Source organism: Antennarius striatus, chromosome 1, assembly GCF_040054535.1.
Source record: "Antennarius striatus isolate MH-2024 chromosome 1, ASM4005453v1, whole genome shotgun sequence".
Taxonomy (NCBI): Eukaryota; Metazoa; Chordata; class Actinopteri; order Lophiiformes; family Antennariidae; genus Antennarius; species Antennarius striatus.
The window spans coordinates 13,750,551-13,773,343 of record NC_090776.1 but is presented as its reverse complement, the minus strand read 5'-3'; the positions used below and the strand labels follow the sequence as shown (position 1 = coordinate 13,773,343).

The following is a 22,793-nucleotide window of genomic DNA, read 5'->3' as shown; positions in this document are numbered from 1 at the left end:
GGATGATTTATCATGATTTAGGGGAGATGGATAGATAGATGGATAGATGATAGACAGTCTTGGTTCTATACATGCACCATTGGGCTGTGGGCAACCGTGACTCTGTTGCTGCTTCACCAATTGTCCTTCCTAAGACCACTTATGGTGGGAACTAACCCCTGCAGCCATTTCAGAGCTGCTGAGTCATCCACCTGCACAATTTGGCCGTTCCTCAAGGTCGCTCAGGTCATCACCGTTTTAGTCTTCCTGTTTCAAGCACATTAACTTCAAAGACTTTAACAAGTATTCACTGTGGACAGGTGTCATTCTAATGAGATAATGCACTATATTCACTTCACCTGTCAGTATATACAGTATAACAGTGACTGATTGTTCTAGATATACATATATATTTATAACGTTCATCAACAATATGTCTCATGTCTGCCACCATTCTGAGATGAATATGACAGTGACATGTTCGCCTCAAGGTATGCTGCAAATCTTGTTAATATCCATCTAAATGTACCCTGAGACAGATATAGGAGCTTGTTAACACCCAAATGTCAGACCACGTGCCCCGGTGAAGTGGATCTAGCATCCATGGTTTCATTCCTGTGTTGCTTTTAAGGGTGTGAGGCATATATGGAGCAGCATTGGAAAGGAGCCAAGGTCACCTTTTACCTTTAGTCTGAATTGTAATCAAGTATTGTAGAGAACTAATGGAGGCAATTGTGGTGTACTTCAATTTCAGTCCAATCATGTTCCACTATGGATTAAATTTTCTCATTATCAGCAAAATGAAACAATATGATCTATAGTGTAATGTACATACAATTGATACTATGTCAGTGTTTTTCAACATGAATACATTTCATTAGGATCAGCATTGAGCAGGAAATTGGTTGGAATGCTTAATCAAAAAATTAAGCCCAAATGACCTTTATTGTCAAAAGATATTACAAAAGAGGAAACTACAATGTCCTGCCTTGTGACACGGATGTGAATGTTTACATCAAAATGTAAAATTGTGTTGATATACATTGACACCATGTCTTCATATAAATTTTCATGTTTATTAAAATGGGGACGGACTACAGTTTGTGCATCTCATCCACATTGGCATTGATTTAGAAAGCAGCAAAGTACAAATGCAATATATACATACCAGTATACATATTTATAAAATACAACAGCATTTTTTTTTCCACATAAATGCACTATTTTTTTAAATTATGGTGAGCCTTGGTGGAGATGTGGTGACTTTTTAAGCAAGCTACACCTAAACTAACAGAAATAGGCTGATCTTAAGTTGCAAATTTCTGTTCTGGAAAGTGAATTGCACCTACAGTAGCTACAATATTCAGATGTTCAGTTTATAAAAATAGTCCAATGTTTGAGGTACAGTCAAAGAATGCTAGCATCAACAGCACGCCACCAAAGAATTAAGCAAAATCCTACAAGAAGGTTAAGACAATAAGATGAAAAAAGAAAGGAGAAGCAACACGTTGTATTTTTGGCAGCACGTCACAATTTAGTCCACTGAGGCTTATTTTGATTACGGAGGTACATTTGTTTATCTGAACTAGTAAAAATGATATTGAAAACGAAAATTTTTTTTTAAGTACTTCCAGTATTTTAGAGGCTACAACCAACCAAGGATCCTCCATGTTGTCAGTGAGGAAATATTTCTGGAATGGCATCGTTAAAAATAACAAACAACAGACGGCCAAGTTTATTTTACTTTTTAAATTGTATTCTGTGAACAGCAACCATGTTGAGCCATCTAACTCCATCTAATTCATGCAACTTCTGCTACCTCGAGTAGTCTCCTCCAGAAAACGTGAAGGAACACACCCAATTTGATGGTTCTCAATTAAATTTAAAACACATTTTGTATTGTACTGTATTTAGACTGTCATTTGACAAAAAAATAATTGAAGAGGTCCAAAAAAGGAACAGGCATTCTGATTACATTCCTACGGAGGATTTCAGGGCTTCTTCATGATATACTACACAGTTGATTTCGGCTTAGTTCTATTTCCATGAGTAGTATCACAATGAAAAGGTCAATATGGTAATTTGCAGCACTCAGAGAGAAAACTTGGATACATAAGTTTTGTGCACACACATTTCACACATAAGAAATGTTGTCAGGGGATATTTGCAGTGCAGTCATGTGCAATCGTAGACAGACTGTCTGGATGCTCTTCAGTTTCATTTAAAACCAAGGCCCATAGACGTGCGACAGATTGTGGTGCGGATTAAAGAAAACTGAATAGGCTAGGGCTAATTAGTTTCAAATTGGTTGTTTTTTTCCCCAATTGGTAGAAAACATTCTATTTAGAAAATCAGTCAATAATAACAGTAATAACAGTAAATAAAGTATTTACTGCCTCTGTCCTCCTGTACTTTGTGACTGGCCTGATGTCCAAATGAAACAATTTGTTGACTCTCATGTAACTTGGAAGCTTTTACACATTGCCATCTAGTGGTCAAATATTCATTATACCTTGAATAAAAATGAATACTGTAGTAAGAGATAAATGACTATCTCTTGCAAAATAAGGACAATTTTTACAATCTTGATCAAGGGTTTTTTTTCCTTCCCTTTCCTGAAGTAAAACGTTCTGAACATTACCAGTTTGTCATTCATCCACAAGAACCCATTCCCCTTGCTTGCAGTTTCTTTGTGCGTTTTGGTAATTCTGTGTTTCTCTTTGCAAACTATTGACATGCTTCAAAATAATACTTTTAAGTTCCTTAAACCTTCATTGTCTCTATGTAAAACTGTGATCATCAATTGTTCTCTGGCCAATCGATGAAAAGTTAAGGACGGCTGGCAGACGAAGATTCCTCTGTCACTTATGAAACTCAACACCTCTGCACCGCAGCATTTCCTGTCATGTTTCTCAATACGTATCGCATTTTGAGAAAGAGAATTTGCTTTTCTTGCTTGTTTGAAAACTGAATTTGTTGATGTCGCTTCAGATCTAAAGCTTCAGTTAAATGTGTTGATTTGTAGAATGCTGTTAGATTTCATGAAGGGTTTAACTCTTTTATTACTCCAGAGGGACGGTATCTTCATTACAGGAAATCGAAATACGTTTGCTGACAACAAATGAAACACAAATGTAACATCAACTGTCTTATGAACCATGAGGCAAGATCTTAGAGATTTAAAAGACAAACATTAAAGACTCTGTTTTAATCAGTAATGACGAGTCTGCAGCATCTGACATTAAAACTTACCACCCATGCTCCAGAAATATTTGCAACATGTTTCAGTATGGTATGTTCTGTAGTTCAAGCAAAGACAATGGCTAGCATATGATCCTATTTTTAATTGTGTTTAAATGGATTAAATGGCCTGATGCTCTGTTTCCACTTCTATAAAATCTTGCATTCTGAAAGCGTGGTACGATTGTGTCACAGGAATAAATACATGAAATCATCCTTTTCTGTCCGACTCTCTCACACAAGTACACAAAGCTTTCCGTGGCTACATTCATATTACAAGCACCGTCGTTCAATTCCATCTTTTTCTTTTCAGATCAAATTGGTTTGTTTTGACTGTTCATTTAATACAAATGACCTGTATGTAGCTCAGATACTGCAGGTATGCAGATACTTTAATTTTGCATCAGTTATGTGTAACCCCAACAGCAGAAAAATGTCATTTGTGAGACAACTGTTACTCAGACCAAAACGGTCAAGCTAGATAAAAATATCCGCACGCTTTCCACTGAAGGACGGCAGACACAATGCAGATCAACAGGCCTTCGAAGTTTTCTCACGGAAAGCTGATGATATGCATTTGCGTCATGTTTCCTCTGTGATCCTTTAGTTTTAACTAATGGCTGGCTGATGACGGCAGTGCTCAGAGCATTTGCAAGACAAAATTTAAAAAAAGTCTCATGAATCCTGATTTCTTGTCCACGCTGCATAGGACGTGTATTTGGTTTGAAAGGAATGAAATTTTTGTTTTCACAGATAAAATAAAAAAACGGAATTGTCTTCAGCTTGTTAATATGAACGTAGTCTTTGTATTTCTCAGTAGCTCCACGGCAAACTCTAACAGCAATGGGTGTTCTGTGCTTCTTGCTATCCCACGGTTCCCGCTCATCCGTAAACCCAAGTGCAACCTTGCTTTTAATCTGCAAGCTGCCTGATCACAGATCACGCAGTTGTCGGAACAGTCTCACGTGTGTTTACTGCTATTAGTTAACTGTTTTTTTGTGGGAGAGTCTCTTACTCTCTGGGCAACACAGTGGGTGTGGACGGGGACTCCGCCTGGTAGACACACCACGTTAGGTTCACTGAAGGTGTTGTGGCACAAGTGGCATCCCTTCTTTTCAGAAACATAGATTGGTTTCTTCCGCTCTTTCAACTGTGAAAAAAAACGAACAAGCGTTACGGCAAATTAAAGTGATAACAAGTACAATGTCATTATTTTAATGTTTAACCATTTAAAAGGTTGTCTCAGGCTTTAATTAAACTAAACAGAAAAGGTCATGAACAAATAAATTATGTCATACTGAACCCTTTCAAACAAAGTATTCACTAAGTACTTAATCAATTTTCTCATTTTTTCTAACATAATATCATGTGCTTCTCACCCTATCGTGCAACAGCTGAAGGTTTTCAGAGCGAGACAGCCCAAGAGTGATCTGGGAGGTGCGACAGGCATGCATGCTGGCCCTGACGGCTCGACCCAGAAAGGGACGTAGCAACTGCAGCGACCAACCGTCGGGGAGCATGCTCAGGACTCTGACAGCGTCAAACACCTCGCCGTGTCGATTCAGGAGGTCCACTGCTGCCATCTTCATGTCCGCGCTGCTCCCTCCCACTGTGGTCTGGTTCCCATCCAGATAAACCCCCAAAAGAAGGTGGAAAAGCTTCTGCTGGTAAGCAGAATCCCGACAGGACGAGGCCCATGTGCAGAAGGCCTCAGCAGATGAGAAGTCTTTCAGCTCGTGCACCAAAATGCGCAGTGCTTTATCGTGTTCCTCCAGTTTTCCATGTAGTGTTGCACGTTCTAGCAGCAGTTGTTCACAGTTCTCTGTCTTACCTAAATGGAGCAGGACATTAACGCTATGGGATCATACGCAGCTGTTTTTGAAAAGTCAAAATGTAAAATATTACTGATATGTATACATCCAGAACTGCCTGCTCCATTACGGTTCATTTAAAGATCCACAGTCTGTTACGCAATTACTGTTTTTGCAACATGACAAGCTAAAACCTCATTACAACTTGATTAGAGTTTCTGAAAAGCTTGTGACGAAACAACAAAAATAAAAGAAATCAGTCTCAAAAATTAATTAGTCAAACTTAATACATCTCCAGACTCGAAGCCTTACCTAACAAAAACTGAACGCGGTACAGGTCGGACTCCCTGAGGAGGGCTTGCAGCTTCTGTCTGGCTCTGGCAAGCTGCTCTTCATCTATGGGCGACTCTGACAGCAGTGAAAAAACCCTCTCCAGGTACAGCACAGCCAGGTGTGTGTGGAACTTCTCCTTCTGCGTCCACATATAAGGAATAAAGCAAACCGTGGTCAAAAATATTCCTATCATGAATGCAGCTAAATCCTTTAAAAATAAGGATCTACACCTAAAGACTTTACGCATTGGAATATTTTTCTACTTGCATAAATATCATGGATAATTTAAGATTGCCCCGATGCAATACACTTCTAAGAAATTTAAAAAAACATCAAGATGAAAGATGTTTGCGATTGGATACCAAAACACCAAGTGCTAAGATGTCTTTGGTTTAACTGAAGTCTTTGGTCTGACAAGAAAGAAAAAATTGGAGCCTCTCCAAGAGATCAGATGTCACAATCAGAATGAGTGGATGTACTAACCCTGGATCAAACTCCATCGTAGAATTTCGTACAAACAAATACTCATACTTAAGTTGAAGGACCTCAGGCTGGAATCAGGCAGAAGCACAGGATGTAAAGACCCAAAACTAACTCAAGTCAGTTCTTAATACTAATGGGATAATTTTATTTCGAGTGATTCAATTAACCTGTTCCCCTTGAAATTGTGATCCAAATTTTTTCTCTCAGTCTGTGCCACACCACACCCTTCAGCTGAGCTTTCATACTTTGATCGCACCTGGATCTTTTTCTCCAGTACCAGGTGTTCCAAGTAGAGAAGGAGCCCCTTGCTGTGCTTTCCCAGGTAAGTGATGACGTCATCCAGGTTCAGTTCTGATTGACCTTTAATGTTAGGCCTCTTAGTGAAGATGTGGACACCTATCTACGAACAAAAGAAAAGCTCAGTTAAAATGGTCCTTAAAGGGGTTCTATTACGAAAATCACATTTTTTCAGGTCTCTACATATACATAGTGGTCCTCCCTAACCAAACCAACTCCTAGAATCTGGTAAACAAACACTTCCTGCATCAATAAAAAATATTTGGAGTTTTAGGAATTCATGGCCTGGACCAAATCAAAACAATCACATTTTGCTAGAGTGGTATTTGTGATGTCACAAAGGGCGCTCTGATTGGACAGTGATTGTTGATATTGATTGGTTGACATGCCCAAGGGCGTGGCCATCACTGAGGGGGAGTTTTGTACAGGCTACGGTAGCATTGTGCGGTAACGTCCTAGCTCAGAGCCACACACTGAAAGTTCATCACAAACTATTGAAGTCAGCTAGCATTTTGCTAACTAGTTAGCTCTGCTTCAGTCATATGTGTGTATGTCCGCTAAAGGCATATCCTCATCATCATAGCGAACACAGCTGCGTGTGTCCACACCGGTCATAAACAAACATACTTAGCCTTTATTTACAGCCTAATAGATATTCACGGTCACCAGTCAAGGGTTACGGTCATAAAGCCTGAAATAATCCAGGCAGAAATCAAGAGGTTAAATTATCACTCATTCCCAACCTTGTGAGAGACAAAGGCTGAACACACACACACACACACACAAAGTATAAATTACCTTTCCCATGTTTCACTTAGACTGCGATAGTTTCGCTCCCTGTGATCTCTCATTGTCCATAACGATTGTCAAGAAACGGCGTGCGTCCTTCTCTGTAAACATCTGCTGTTGTCACCACTGATTTTTGTCCCATTTGCAAACACTGTTTGTTTTAAATTCTTTGCGATGTTTACCGGTCAATAGGATCAGCCCATGTAGTGTTTACATAATGAACAACGAAGTCACGTTCAACTGAGAAAGCGGCTCCACACTCAGCACATAGAAATCAACAGTTATTAACAAGAGAGACAAACACAAGAAATATAAGAACGAAATACGTAGTAATAAAGTTACTGAAAGTTAAAAAAGTTCCAGACGGAACACTAGTACGCGTGCGTTCAGGTGGCTCATTTAACGAAACGCATGTGAACGCGAGGGAGGAGGGATGTGCTGATAGAGGCAGCTCTGAAGGGGGAGGGGGTCAAGATAGGGAGCTGAGAACCACGACCCATTAACACAGAGTGTTTTGGGGGCGGAAGCGATTTTATCAATATTCAATCAAAAATATTGAGGACCACGGATAACTTTGGGGCAAGACAGTTCAAATACAGTATAGTTGGACATCTGGCAGCTGAATGACATGAATTAAAACAAGCATAATACGGGACCTTTAAGCACCATCTACCCAACTCCATTTTAAACACCAACTTTCACATATAGCCACTGCATCTCTGGCCGATGGCACTGCTCAAGGTAACCTACGGTGGGATCCTTCTGTAGGGCCCAGTCTGCATACTTCCATACAAGGTCCACATTTGAACAGGAACAGAGGAAGTCCACAATATACTCATACAGGTCTGGTCTCGTGGAGTCCTTTAGATCGCCATCTACCACCCGAATCCACATCTGTCAGGCAAAATACATAAAAATACTTCAAATTTTTGAACATTGTTTTGTTAGCAAGTTTTATCAGAACCAAAATTAGGCTGCTCCTACCTGGAGTGCTGCTGAATCCTGACCATTATAATTATACAGCAGCCCAAGTGCAAAATATCTGAGTGGGACAGGAAAAGATGTTTTATTGTCATATAAAGTAATTCAACTGATTAAAGTCGACCTAGCACTACTAGACCACAGTAGTAATTAACAGCGCCACACAAAAGAAAAGATTTACCCAGGAAATGCCCTCTTCGGGTCAGTTCCTCGAGGAATTAGCATTTTATGACTGGATAATGATTCCCATGGTCCTTAGTGCTCATTTGTCAGCTAATTAGCACAGTTTTACACAAAAGATATGATTAAATTGAGACGACAATTTCACACTAATTACATTTTATCAAGAATTAAACCGCGCGCCCACACAAAAAAATATTAAAATTAACAAGCCATACAGCCATAATTTAACAATGTGTAAATTAGAATGATTTTATTTGTTTTAACTCCAATAATATTCTTCTGCAATTGTAGAAGCTATAAATATTGTTAAATCTGAGCCTGTGTGTTAAAATAGACAGCAAAAATACACACTTGTGGTACTTCTCTAACCACGGGACGCTGTCTGTTAGCAGGCAGGCATTGTCTGAAGCTACCAGGTCCAGAAGGCTGTCGTGATCCTGCTCAGCGTACAGCTTCAACAGAGCAGTGTCCACATCTTCTCTGTAGCCATTTGCCACCTCTGTGCTTCGTACCTCCATGTGGAAATGCAGAAAAATTATATTTATTGTATCAAAAACACAAGAACATCTGACAGGGGAACTCGTTGCAATATTACATGAAAAGATCTCAACTTTTACTCCTTTTACCTCTCTTAAATAGCTGATAAGGAATTTCTTGCATCGCAGCACTTTCTCCTGGTCCCCCTGTGCCAGGTGGTTGAGATCTGCAAACTCATGGAGGGGAGGGTGGCAGCGTGTGAATGAAGAGGAAGACGGAAGTAGCAATGGGTAAAGGGATATGAGCTCCCGTACGTCCAGCTGACCCTTCCTGAAAACAGAAAGTTTCGAGTTACAAAAAGGGATGATGAGTGAAGCAATCTAAACTAAAGGCAGCATACAACCACCGCTATTTGTAACAAAGAAAATGATAATCTGCAATACTACGGTACAAAAATATCCAACTAATAAACATGTAGTTTTAATTTCAGCAGTTTCTTTCTCTGTATTTACGTAAAAAAACACAAGTGTAAAGACATAAATGGCGCAAAAAAGCTGAAGACGTACAGGAGCAGGTAATATTACTTTAGAAATAAGAGGTAGCTCGATTCAAGAGAGGCCAAAGTCGTAGTGAAGTAAGTCTATGATGTGAATGGGTAACATGAATGTGACTGCCTGCCGACATGACACGTACCTGAAGTGCTCTTTTGCTTCTAAAAACTGAAGTTGTCCAAACTGTATGAATCCAGCCTGCTGGAGGATTCTTCTGTGCAAAATCTGCACATGAGGAAAATGAGAACACGAGACACAACTATTAGTGTTTACGACCTACATGACAGATCTGGACTCTGGTGGGTTACACACACATCGCTATGAGGCTGTTGGTCACCTGGAATTTGTCTTTGGGAATATTTCTCTGTGCTCCTTCTGTGAGGACAAGGGCCTCCTCCACTCTGTGTCCCGTCAGTAAGTCCTGGATCTGTCTCTCCAGTGGCAGAGGCACTAGGATGTACACCGCCTTAGTGGACGCTAGAATAACCTTCCCTAATAAAACACTGACATGTTAGACCCCCTAAATACCCATAGTGACATTGCTGGGTTATTTATACACGACCAAAAGACTTCTTTTAATCGTGTCTTAGATTTTCCCTTTCAGCGGTAATCAAGTAATTAATAATCCAAACCTGCTAACAGAGATTCCAACTTCAGTTTCACTTTCAACAAGAGCTACACATCATCAACAGTACACTTGCTTATTTTATAAAGCTTTGTCGAGTAATATTTTTCTTCTGAGATTGACCTGAAAGATTCTCTGCAACAAGAAGCGGTTGGAGTGTGTCAGAAAAATCAGTATCTCAGGGTTCAGCTCTGCATGTCTATCAGCGACTCACCAATAAATGGTTTCGGTGTAAAATGAAAGCGAACCGTGACTCGTCTCTTTCTATCCCTGAGCTGTTTAATAACAAATACCTGTTTTCCAATTCTGTGTTCTGCACCCAAGACACACTTGACAAATGATTTCACTCACTCTCCAAGGCCCATCATTGGGAAATGACTAAAATGTACTATCTGTTAGATCACCACGTCTTAAAAATAGGGGCATTAAGACTGAAAATCTTAAAGAGAACAATAAAAGAAGATACCTTCAAAGTCTTGCAGAATATGCCCGTCCCTGAATGAAAGGGTCTGTTTAAGCTGCTGGTCCAACATGCTGTGGATAGTGACGAAGCTCTCATCCAAAGCCACGACGTACGGAAAACACACGGCGGCACCGATCACACTCTCTGACCAGCTGACTGGTGCCCGCTGAGACATCCCTTCGGCATTGGCAAACATTCCTGGGGAGGAGAAACAATTTAAAGATATAAAGAAGAATACCTTGCAAATTAAAAAAAATTATCAAGAAATGCTCTGAGCATTGAGCTCCGAGTAAAAAAAAGTAGGCTAATCGGCTAAAAGGAAAAATCCTTTATGTTTATGATAAAACTGACACTTGCTTTTCATGAGTTGATGCATTTTCATTACGTCAAACCAACTCAGCTTGATCTACTCTTTTTTGTACAATGCTGCAGGTGATTGATTAGTCAGAGGGAATGATCACTGCAACCAGAGTCATTTCCCCATCTGACACAGGGTTTCTCTCCCTTATTTTGTTTCTTCTGTATTTTTCAGATTTCTCCCTGGCAGTTTCCAGAATCAGAGATTATCTTTTTGCTGTGCAAACACCAAAACTGTCGATATTTTGCATTGTTTCTGTGTATGACAGCGTGTTGCACTCAAGAGTGTGCGGCGTCACTTTAACAACCAAGTACACCCAGGCGGTTTTATCCTCTATTGGAAAACAACCTGAAAAGTGGCTAACACTTCAGGCAAGTAGAGCTTGATCCAAGTAGTGGCTTTGCTATTGCAGCCGTCAGTAGTGTCAGACCTGACTGTAAGCCTGATGCTACAGATGTTTCCCATTAGCTCACAAGCATATACAAAAAGCTAGCATACAAATGGTATCGCCTGTGTAAAAGAAAAATAATTATCAGTGTTGAAAATGAAATCTAAGAGTTTTTAATTCCTTCCAACACCTTTATTGAGGAAGCGATTACAAAGCTTTTGAAGACTTCTCCGACATGCACACATCCTTTGTTTGCCCTGACTTACCCAGACCACCAGGTGCCGCCAAGAGGAACTCCTCCCTGGCAATCCGCTTCACGATGGGTCTCCTCTCCTCGCTGTTGTAAGGGAAGAGATCCTGGGAGGCTCCTGTCTTGTAGTTCAGAATCATGTATTGTGTTGCAAGAGCCAGGCACAAGAAGTAGCCATCAAGACTGATGGCGCAGGGCTGCTCAGGAGTGGTCACCTCTTTGACCAGCTGCACTCTGTCTTCGTACACCATATAAATCTGCACCGTTCGCCGTTTGGAGGAGAGCACACCCAATTCCACACAGAATGGATCACAATTCACTGGGTTCTCGTTGATGCTGAATGCAGTCACACCTCGGATCTTGACTCCACTACCTACCATGGACGACACAGTCTCCAGTGTCACCATGTCAACGAGGAACAACAATCCATCACACAGAACTATCAGTCGCTCCAAAGCAGAAGCAGCACGCAGCTCAGACACTGGTTTCTTAAGGCCCAGGTATTTCTGCTGCAGCTTCTGAGCTGAGTATTTCAACTTCCCAGTGGAAGAGGTGACTTCGTCGAGCAGGAAGTGGTGGATGAAGCAGTCGTTGGTGCCCATGTACAGATGCTTACCACAACATTCAATGCATTCTATGTTGATGCGAGCCTTGTCTCCCATTAGGAGATCTCGCTCCACAGCGGGGACCAGCTCAAAAGCCTTCACACTCATCTCAGCCAAGACATCTACACTGGAAGGAAAAACAAAAGCCTGTTCACAAATGCAGACAAATTAAGCTAATCAGAAGGACTTGTGAGACATTATTGAGTCAAAGGCATAAATACACATCAATGGCTCCTGCTTGAATCTGACTGGCCGTTGAGGTACTCTGTTGTCCCACGTTTATTGTTTTTCTAGCATCACATAGTGATGCTACATTATTTTATATTGGAGGAAAACTACCCAAGAGAGATTCTCTTTTTTTTTGCCTTTTGACGCAACTTGGATATCATTGAGAATCCTATTTGAGACTTAATATTTTTAACGTGACCTGAACACAACTGAGTTGGCGCGGTAATAAATCCTGTGTTTCCACCTCCCTCTGGCCCTTCATGGAAGATGTGAAAAGAACACTTACTCGCTGCCATCACTGACCTCAGGTGGTTAACTACTCTAGCTAACATTAGTTAAAGTCAACAGCTTTCAGTCGAATGCCTTCCCACTCCAGCTCGCAATCTGAAAGACTCCTTATGTACGAACTGAAATGAATTCAGCATGTCATTAGTACTCAGAAATTTATTGTGAGAAATCTGAGGTTTATGTGGTGTATTTCTGAGGGGAAGAAACTGCTAAATATATTATGTCATGTGTCCCAATTTAAAAGCCAATAACTTTAAAAATCAATTACTTAGGTTGATAGGATATACGTATATAAAAGTTCAGAGATGGGGCGATACACCATAAGGTGTTTTCTGCCAACACATGAAATACTATATAATCAAAAGACTTATCAGCATGTTATATATTGACATCCTGTCATGATCACTTGTTAAACCTATTCTCATAAGATATATTATGCGGTTGACATAACACTTCATTGTATATTATAGCACATGTTTACATATTAGGCTATTACATGCATGGATGTAAAGTATTGGTGGTTTGTTTTGCAAATGTTTGTAATGTAATCTTCTAGGTCCACACATGGGATGAGAACACAAGGATGTGTGCATTAATCTTCAAAGATCAAATGCACAGCTTTAGTCTGTCCTGTAATGGCAAGTTAGCACCTTCCCTTCCACTGTGTAAAGCATCCTCATCAAAAATGTCCTCAATAACATCACGAAAGAACCTCAGTCTTTTTCAGGAATAAGTATGCGTTCGGATCAACAGTTTTGTAATACTTATCATACGTTAGCTTATATTCTCGTATCCACCTTCAGCGTTGCTCAATAACCAGACATTAGCACTGCGAAGCTTGAAAAATCCACTGACCTGACAGCAGCAGTACAACCAAGTGTTCTCGTTCGCGCTGCTTATTTGAAGTGGAATAGTTTGATACAAAGCACACGAACTAACAAAAGACTGAACGACAAGAAAAGTGGATGGTTTTCGAGTCATTTGTTAGCTTCTTAGCAAGCTAACAAGCTAATGCTAGCTTAAAAAGACGGCTTTCCAGTGGTGCCAGTGCTAGCAAGCTAACGGGGGGAAAAAAGCTACTGAATGGTGTGATGATTATGTACTCAAGAAAGCTGTAAAGGTGCATTAAAACAATCACGGGGTGTCTAAAAAAAGAGAATATCGTTTCCAACAGACGTTCCTTCTGTTTAAATTCTCTGCGAACCAACTCCCCTATAGTTTGTCAGTGTTGACGTTAGCAAGCATACCTTCAGCTGCTGAGTGTTCAGGGTGGCAGGCCGGTCCAAACAGACGAGCCTTACTATTTCAAAAACAGCAGCCACAATACATATTCACAATAAAACAATAACAGAACCATGATGCTTGCATCGGCACTACGCCGACCAACAGTGGTTATAGTTGAAGAGGCAGCTTTGGTCTTCCTTGATCACTTTAAACGCCGCCCATCGCCCATTTTCACTGAACTATGGCTGTTGCAGGTGATGCAGGGGTGCGTTCAAGACATCTATCAAGGGGAGAAAGCTGCTCAGCAGGGGCAGTTTTGCAACACAATTAACAAGAGTGGTTATTAAGCATCGACTTTAGTAAGTATTGCATCATGATTCCAGAAGACCGGGCATTTCTTTTCAATTTGATGCAAAATTTAACTGTGTTGATCAAAAGTTTTATGAATTTGTCTTAAATATCCATCATGTTAGCGGTGCTTCTAATTTTTGCACTTTAAATAGTATTGCTCGTATCCTAATAAGGATATATAATAACTTTTAAGTTTTAATAAGCAGCTACAGTTAGTGAACTATCTTTAAAATATTCAAATTTTATAAATTTAACTGAATATATGTATTTTAAAAAATATATCAATAGTCAGAGTAAAGTTCAAACTGTCATTGAATGTAACTCAGCTGCTTTTTCCCCCAAGATGCACCTGTCCATCTGAACTGGAGAGAAAAGCCATTTTGTTGTGCTAGCTAGCTGTCTGGGGTTAAGAAATCTGTTAGTCATGTGGGTCTGTTATATCAACACTGACAATGTGTCGCTTAGCATTTTGTTTAACGCGGCGTTCGCAAAATAAAATAAGTCAACTAGTTAAAACTATTCTGTAGGGCAGTGAAGAAGAATGGCCTGGGCTAGCATGTACCGCTAAAGCTAAAGTGGTGTGGGAAGACGAAAACTGGACAGAAGTGTGCTGCAGTTCCGATATCGGACTGGTAGCTAGCTATCTTAGCAGAGAGTAGTTATGTTTTCCGACTAATCGATTTAGCGGCATTCATTGTATATTTGTAAATTTATTTGACATAGACTACGACTATCTGCGCTCTCAACCAAAGACAACTGATTGAACAAAGAGGCTGTGTCGCTGACAGTTTGCAAAAAGCGACAGAACAATCCCAGCACTAATTTAGCAGAATACTTGAACCATACGGTGTTAAGCCAAAGCGTTAATCTGATAATGGCAGAAGACACCAGACAGGACAAGAGAACCGGCTTCTCTCCTTTAACAGAACACAACACCAACGGGATTGCAAGGACCTCCGCTTTGGCCCCAAGCAAAACTGGTGCTTCAAAGAAATTAGTGATCAAAAATTTCAAAGGTATTGTCGCAGATACTTTTTTTTTTTTTTTAATGAAACGACAGGTCGTGTTACTTATAGATCACTGCAGCAAGTTGTCTATCTGGTTTATCCATTTTGATCATAAGAACAAAATACAGTGTGGAGGCTTGTCTGTTTGTATGCAGCCTCACTTGTCATACTTTCAACAGGGAATGGTTTAATGACTCTTTTGAAGGAAGTGGTTATATTATAACCATTCAATGCATTACACACCTCTGCTTCCCCCAGTGTTTTATCTGTCTTGTTTAAATTAATGAGCAGTCTACCTGTTTGGCCCATCTGGTGTTGGATGTAAACTCCTCAGGTGTTTATGTGTTGATGCGAGTAATCATTGAGTGTGTTTTCATATAATTAGTTCCTTTAAACAGTGTTATCAGGGGACTGGTTTCTCAAGAAATTGCAAATGGTTCCTGACTTTGTAATTTGGCTATTACTTTACAAACGTAGTTATGGGCTGTAAGTTTAGGAAATGGATCAGACCTAGAATTCTTGAATATAGTTTTCATTAATGCAGCTTGGCAGGGGTGTGCTAATATGTACATTTATTTGACTGTCATTGTGTTCTTGAAATGATTTTATATTACTTAATATTTAACCAGTAAATGTCAAATCTATTTGAAATTATATATTAATATTACTTAATATCTATTAGAATTTTTAACCAAGATACAAACAGCACTGCTTTTTGCAAAAGTTGTAGATTAAAGTGAGACATTTTTTAAAACATTTGAAAAATACTACTGAATTAAATGTCGTTTAACAAACGTGCAATGTATTAAACATGTAAATTTATTATTGCTCCAAATTCTCATTGATTTATTCCCATAGATTCGTTTAAGTTTGTCTGTTTTACAGTTCATTTGTACTACCTATACAGTATTTGAAAATTATTACTGACTTTTTGTCACAGACAGACCAAGATTAGCCGAGAACTATACCGAGGACACATGGCTGAAGCTACGAGATGCAGTGGGTGCCATACAGAACAGCACCTCCATCAAGTACAATCTGGAGGAGCTTTATCAGGTTTGCTGTCTTTTTACAATACAGTACAGTACTTTTGTGATTATGACCCTTTTTTCTTTTTACTTTAAAACGTTTTGACAAGTGTTCCCTCTGCTGGTTGTCATTGAGCATGATTACAAAATGTTCTCGTGTTCTCTTATTTCTCCTCGTCTCTGGCCCTCTTCCTTGAAGGCGGTAGAGAACCTGTGTTCCTACAAAGTTTCCCCGACGCTTTACAAGCAGCTCCGGCAGGTTTGTGAAGATCATGTGCAGGCCCAGATCCACCAGTTTAGGGAATATCCTTTGTGTGCACTGGCAGGCAAGCTATGTGTTGAACCAGTTAGATCCATTTTGTGAGAGTCTTTCTTGACGGCTGGTATTTTACTTTGTGTTTTAACTTTTTCTTGTCTACTTAAAGCAATTCTTGACACGAATCAGGAGTGAAATTTGGTATTGGTTTATTCATTATTTTACACTTGTTTTCACCAAGCATGAATAACAAATTCATTTTGAGCCAGTAAGAAAAATTACTGCTATGCAAGATGCCTTGCAAAAGATGCTGTGATTTCTGATCATTCAGACTTTTACTTTGGTTACACAAAACAATGGCTGATTTTTTTGTCCCTTAACATGGAGCTCACAGAGTCTTTGGACAACCTTTCCTTCTTGAAGCGAATGAATCGCTGCTGGCAGGACCACTGCAGACAAACTGTACGTTTGATGTTTGACCGACATGCACAGCACAACTGTTCCACTAACAGAACGGCGTAAATGTCATGTTTAAACTGCCTTGTGTTTTCCTTTTTATAGATTATGATCCGAAGTATCTTCCTCTTCTTGGATCGTACTTATGTACTTCAGAACTCATTACTCCCCTCCATTTGGTAAAATTACAGTTTAGTCATGTAATAACGCTTGTTGAGGAATAAAGTTCTGAAGGAGCCTGATGTTATGTGTTCTTCACAGGGACACCGGGTTGGAACTGTTTCGTATTCACATTGTGAGTGACGGTGCGGTTCAGAAGAGGACAGTAGATGGAATATTGGAGCAGATAGAACTTGAGCGTAATGGAGAGACAATAGACCGAAGCCTACTTAGGAGTCTTCTGGGTATGCTTTCAGACCTACAGGTATGTTTATCATGTTTATTATCATCATGAAGTAAATACTTTGACTTTTCTGATTAATCCAGACCTTTTTTCCTCTAATGGTCTTTTTATTAAGGTTTACAAAGACTCTTTTGAGGAGAGGTTTTTGGTTGAAACCAATCGACTATATGCAGCAGAAGGACAGCGCTTAATGCAGGAGAGAGATGTGAGACTATTAATGGATCTATGATATTTGTATCACATGCTGTCACCATTCTTCATCCCTAACCTAATGCACATCATGCAATGGATGAGAATCATATTTGTGTGTGTCCAGGTGCCGGAGTACCTGCACCACGTGGCCCGTCGACTAGAGGAGGAAAATGATCGTATCGTGAACTACCTCGATCTGAGCACTCAGTAACTGCCCTTTACATTTCAATATCACTGAGCAAAACACTACATGCCACCGTTCCTAAAGGACGCAGTTATCAAGATTTTAAAGACTCATTAAATAGACTTTTGACCTGATGATGTTGAGTTCACTGTAGTTGTACAATAGTGAAAGGCAGTGGGCAAGTTAACAGGAAACGTACAGGTGTATATCAACTTTTTAATTGTCCTTTTTTTCTCTTTTTGTTTTTCACAGAAGAACGCTAATTAACTGTGTTGAGAAACAGCTTTTAGGAGAGCACATGACTGCAGTACTACAAAAAGGTACAGTGACATTAAATATGTCATTTATTTTTTTAGGTTGCATTAGATTTAACATGTTTTTATCATATCAAGATAACATGCTGTTTTTTATGTTATTAAATCTTGCTGTTTACTTTTCCTACTTGAGAGCATTGTTCTAATTAAAATTTCTAGATACAAATATTCATTGTCTTTGACTGGAGCAAAACGGATTATCTGACCGTCAACTTCAACACTTGATTCTCATGTCACCAAAAAATGAAATCCACATAAATAGCCTCAGACTTTTTTGTCAGGTCTGAGCACCCTGCTGGATGAGAATCGTGTGACTGAGCTGACGCTCCTCTACCACCTCTTCAGCAAGGTGAAGGGAGGACTTTCCACATTGTTGCAGTTTTGGAGGGATTACATAAAGGTATCCAAAAAAAATTGTGATCAAAAAAATGTTTTCAGAAATTTACTTACATGTGATCAAAAATGTCTTTGGGTTCAGTCCTTTGGTGGAGAGATTGTATGTACTCCAGAGAAGGATAAGGACATGGTGCAAGACCTGCTGGACTTCAAAGACAAGATGGACAATGTAGCACATAGTTGTTTTACGCGGAATGAGGGCTTCATTAACGCAATGAAGGAGGCCTTTGAAACTTTCATCAACAAGAGGCCTAATAAACCTGCTGAACTTATTGGTGAGTCATCTGCAAATGAATAGGGTTCGGTCACAGCACTTACTTGAATATATTAGAACATAGAAAGTGCCATATTTGCACCGCTTTCTAATTTTATGCTTTTAGGTAAGTGTGTTTTTTACCTGTTCCCAGTGTGTGAAACAGTTTTCTTGTTTGCTGTTTCCCATCTAGCTAAATATGTGGATTCAAAACTAAGAGCAGGGAACAAGGAGGCTACGGAAGAGGAGCTGGAAAGAATCCTGGACAAGATAATGATAATCTTCCGTTTCATACACGGTCAGTAACAAACAGATAAGGATGGTAGTACTTCAAAATAACAGTCAACAGATAAAAATAGCAAGCAAAGATGATAACACAATGAAAAGACATCACCCAAAAAAAGCACTAAAGAAGATGGAATCAAGGAAATAAAAGACGAAATCCTACAGTGCAAGTAAAAGCAATAGAACTAAAGAATAAAAAGCCAAAGTGACTTTATAAAGGGTGCAGATTCTACCAGCCTCAACTCCTCACATTATTTCAAAAGTTGAGGCATTCCAACTGCAAAAGAAAGATCGTCTTGATACATGCAAGAAGCACTAATAATTTAGCTTCAGAATATAGTGTACATTAATAAAAGTAAAAATAGTTACAATGTAGTTTGGTTGAGAATATATTTTGTGATTAAGAAATAAATATCTTTGTTGTAAAACACTGAAACCTATTTTATTAGGTTCTCTGTAACCTAATAAAATAGATTGTGGTGAACTGTTTGCTTTGGCTGTTTAGGAGAGAAAAGGCTCACTTTCAGCACATTAGCATAAGATACAGCAGAGCAGAAAAAGGTGAGGTTTAAAACAGGCAGGAAGTTACTGCATGCAGTAGTGTCAAACTTCTGCAAGTTGGTGTTGGCAAGAGTTTGATAAGCTGATCGTAATGTCTCCCTTCTGGTAGACTTCTAGATGATGAAAACTTGTCACTGATTTCAGGAAACATCTATTCTTAACTGTTTTTCTTGTTATAGGATAAATTATAAATCTTCCTCAGTGCCATATATATATATATATATATATATATATGCTCTCCCATTCAGATAACATCCATACTATAAAGTTTGTTTCACTCAAGTTGATGAGACCATTTTATCTGTTTTCTCTCTGCAGGAAAAGATGTTTTTGAAGCCTTTTACAAGAAGGATTTAGCCAAGCGTCTGCTGGTTGGCAAGAGTGCCTCAGTTGATGCAGAAAAGTCTATGCTGTCCAAGCTCAAACATGGCGAGTGTAATATCATGTCTCTGGAACTGGCGAGTTGTCAGTATCCAGGATCCTGTTTTGACTCATGGATATAAATATCTGTTTTTAAATAGGGCTGGTAACTGTAGGGTTGTCCAATTTCTCACACATGAGCACACACATGTAGCAGCGATGTTAGCAAGATACCCTGCAAGGAAATTGGAGTTTAGAGATTTATGGAAACTCGCTTGGATGTACCACATCTGAGTACATTTCATGTACATTTCATTGTTTTTGAAATTGATGCTGTGATAAGAACATTTGCTAGCAATTTAGAAGAATATAGGACTTGGTCTGCCCTGTCCTGTGTATAATGTCCTTGATCAAAAAGTGTAGACCAGCCAAAAACCCTCCAGTTTACGACTTTTTCTTGATTGTTATTTAATGGCACAGTATTGACGTGAAACTTAATCTGTACTATGATACATTTAAAAAAAAAAGCCTGAAGGAAAAAGTCCAACATTGTCATTGCTATATAGAAGATGGTTTTAGAAGAAGTCATTTGTGACACAGCACGGTTTTGACTTCCTCCAGAATGCGGTGCAGCGTTTACCAGTAAGCTAGAGGGGATGTTCAAGGACATGGAACTTTCCAAAGACATCATGATCCAGTTCAAGCAGGTACAGTGTGGTTTGTGTTTGTACTAACCATGAAGTGTAATTCAATGCATTTGTCTTTTGAAATTGATAAATTAAAATTTTCATACCTCTATTTAGTATATGCAGAACCAAAGTGAGCCAAGCAACATAGAACTGACTGTCAACATCCTGACTATGGGGTACTGGCCTTCATACACCCCCATGGAGGTCCATTTGCCCCCAGAGGTAAAGTATGTATACAGAAGCACTAGGTCTTCTGAACTTTGCAGAGGGTCATTCTTGTAAACTTTGCAGAGTCCATGATCTGATCATTTTTTATATTTTGAAAGATGGTAAAACTGCAGGAGGTGTTCAAACTCTTCTACTTGGGGAAGCACAGTGGAAGGAAGCTGCAGTGGCAGCCCACACTGGGTCATGCTGTCCTAAAGGCAGAGTTTAAAGAGGTAAAGTCACATCTGCCATAATCACGCCTTAAAAGAGAGAGGTCGTCTGGACTGCACTATAATCACTTCTTTAACTTGCAGGGTAAGAAGGAGCTGCAGGTTTCCCTTTTCCAGACGCTGGTGCTGCTGATGTTTAATGAAGGAGAGGATTTCAGTGTAGAGGAGATTCGCACTGCTACTGGCATAGGTTACATATATCTTAAAATATGTAGCACAGTTACTCTGTTTCAGCTAGGGGCACCTGCTGCATCATATTATCATGTTATCTTATCATAGAGGAGGGAGAGCTCAAGCGTACACTGCAGTCCTTGGCCTGCGGGAAAGCACGAGTCCTCAATAAAAACCCTCGAGGTAAAGACGTGGAGGATGGAGACCGCTTCAATTTCAACAATGACTTCAAACACAAGCTGTTCCGCATCAAGATCAACCAGATCCAAATGAAAGAAACGGTAAGAAACAAAAAAGCTAGCGTATTTGTTTCTCCACTTGTTTCGTTTTACAAAAGTCTAAACTCCTTAACACATCTAAAAACCACATTTTCTTTCCAGGTAGAGGAGCAGGTCAGCACCACAGAGCGTGTGTTTCAGGACCGACAGTATCAGATTGATGCGGCTGTGGTGCGCATCATGAAGATGAGGAAGACCCTGAGTCACAACCTGCTGGTGTCAGAGCTCTATAACCAGCTGAAGTTCCCCGTCAAGGTGAGGTATCTTAAGACCCCATCCCAACTCTCTCCCCTTTAGCGCTTACCCTCCGTTGTGTGTGCTGTGGAAGTGACGGTCCACTAGAGTCGTATAATTTAACTTACCTACGTGTGACAAGTGGCATCCCATGTATCAGACAGACAATTTCCCCCGCTACCCCCTCATAACTCTATTTAAGAGGCGCTGGAAAATAAGAGGTAGGGTTCATGAAAAGGATTTGAGATTGAGCCTAAACCTTGTACTGTTCAGTATCTTTCTCCCAACACACACACACACACACACACGTAACTAATCAAATCTACCTTGTTTTCCGTTCTACAGCCGGGTGATCTGAAGAAGCGGATTGAGTCGCTCATAGATAGAGACTACATGGAACGTGACAAAGAGACTCCTAACCAATACCATTATGTTGCCTGAAGGAGTACCGCTGTTACCGCCATGCTTTCCTCGCAGCAAGCGTACAGCTGGCTCCCCCCCTCCCTAAAAAAAAATACAGCATCACAGCCCTTGAGTGCCTGACTCTCCTCTGGTGACCATCTTTCCTTCCATCCACTGTCCTGGATGTAGCATCCTGATCATGCAGCGCTCCAGGGAGATGAGAGAGACACACTCGGATGTACTGTTCCCACAACTCATTATCTCCAGTGGGATGTGATTGGAGGGTTAACCTAAGTAATTGATGATTGGTTCATGTGACTTACAAATCTGGTAATGCAAAACAACAGCAAATAACTAGCACTTTCCTCTGTTTATTTTTTGATTTCTTTGTTGGGCGTGGGATTGTTTTTTTTGTTGTATTTTTCTCTCTTCATCTTTATTGTTCTAAATCCACAAATTTTTCACTATATGTAGTTAGTTTGTGTTGTTTTAACTCATCATTTGTTCCAAGCATCCTCCTTATGGATGGCTGCATAAACCGATAAGTAAGTGTAAACTTGGTTGGTTGCTCTGTTTGACAAACAACTGTTGAAGAAAAGAGAGTTGCCGAAAAAGACTTATAATGAGTCAAATGGCGTTGGTCACATGTTTTTTAGTCAGCGTTAGGGGACTAATTGCTCAGAATGCAGAATCTAAATGACATGCAAACAAGCCACTTGAGTATTTTTTTGGGGGGGTTCCTGACTTGTTTTGACCAAATTCTCCAAATGTCTCATGTCGTGCGGACGTTTTTGTAGATCAGATTATATTCTGTGTAAGAGTGAGAAACGTGAACCTGAGTAAATGGATATTTAATGATTCAATAAATGATTTGTAAATAACCAACGTGTTGTACTTCTTACGTCTGCTCTGTTGCCTTGATCTTGCTGCAGAGCTCATGCATCATTCGGTTAAATATGACATTAAGTTAATTATAGTGTTCT

The 22,793-nt window shown here is 39.7% G+C and overlaps 2 protein-coding genes across 3 annotated transcripts; one reads left to right on the top strand and one right to left on the bottom strand.

Moving 5' to 3' along the window:
- Positions 1–915: 915 nt before the first annotated feature.
- tgfbrap1 (transforming growth factor, beta receptor associated protein 1) lies at positions 916–13,781 on the bottom strand. Of its 2 annotated transcripts, none has more exons than XM_068317728.1 (13): positions 13,577–13,781; positions 11,225–11,940; positions 10,216–10,410; positions 9,462–9,616; positions 9,267–9,349; positions 8,723–8,903; positions 8,448–8,608; positions 7,917–7,974; positions 7,683–7,826; positions 6,103–6,246; positions 5,343–5,502; positions 4,599–5,050; positions 916–4,369 (listed from the first exon to the last, which is right to left on the bottom strand). In XM_068317728.1, exons 2-13 carry the CDS (start codon positions 11,919–11,921, stop codon positions 4,181–4,183), a joined length of 2,619 nt encoding a protein of 872 aa, XP_068173829.1. In that variant the 5' UTR covers positions 11,922–11,940; positions 13,577–13,781; the 3' UTR covers positions 916–4,180. The 2 variants fall into 2 exon arrangements, with proteins under 2 accessions (XP_068173829.1, XP_068173838.1); XM_068317737.1 differs by having other exon boundaries at positions 11,225–11,935.
- A 497-nt stretch (positions 13,782–14,278) lies between these two features.
- On the top strand, positions 14,279–22,685 carry cul4a (cullin 4A). The gene is made up of 20 exons (XM_068317491.1): positions 14,279–14,920; positions 15,852–15,967; positions 16,139–16,243; positions 16,589–16,657; positions 16,757–16,830; positions 16,913–17,075; positions 17,170–17,259; positions 17,371–17,453; positions 17,683–17,750; positions 18,026–18,144; positions 18,223–18,415; positions 18,587–18,691; positions 19,558–19,668; positions 20,221–20,306; positions 20,403–20,510; positions 20,615–20,728; positions 20,810–20,915; positions 21,005–21,177; positions 21,277–21,429; positions 21,754–22,685. Exons 1-20 carry the CDS (start codon positions 14,779–14,781, stop codon positions 21,847–21,849), a joined length of 2,274 nt encoding a protein of 757 aa, XP_068173592.1. The 5' UTR covers positions 14,279–14,778; the 3' UTR covers positions 21,850–22,685.
- The last annotated feature ends 108 nt before the right edge of the window (positions 22,686–22,793 follow it).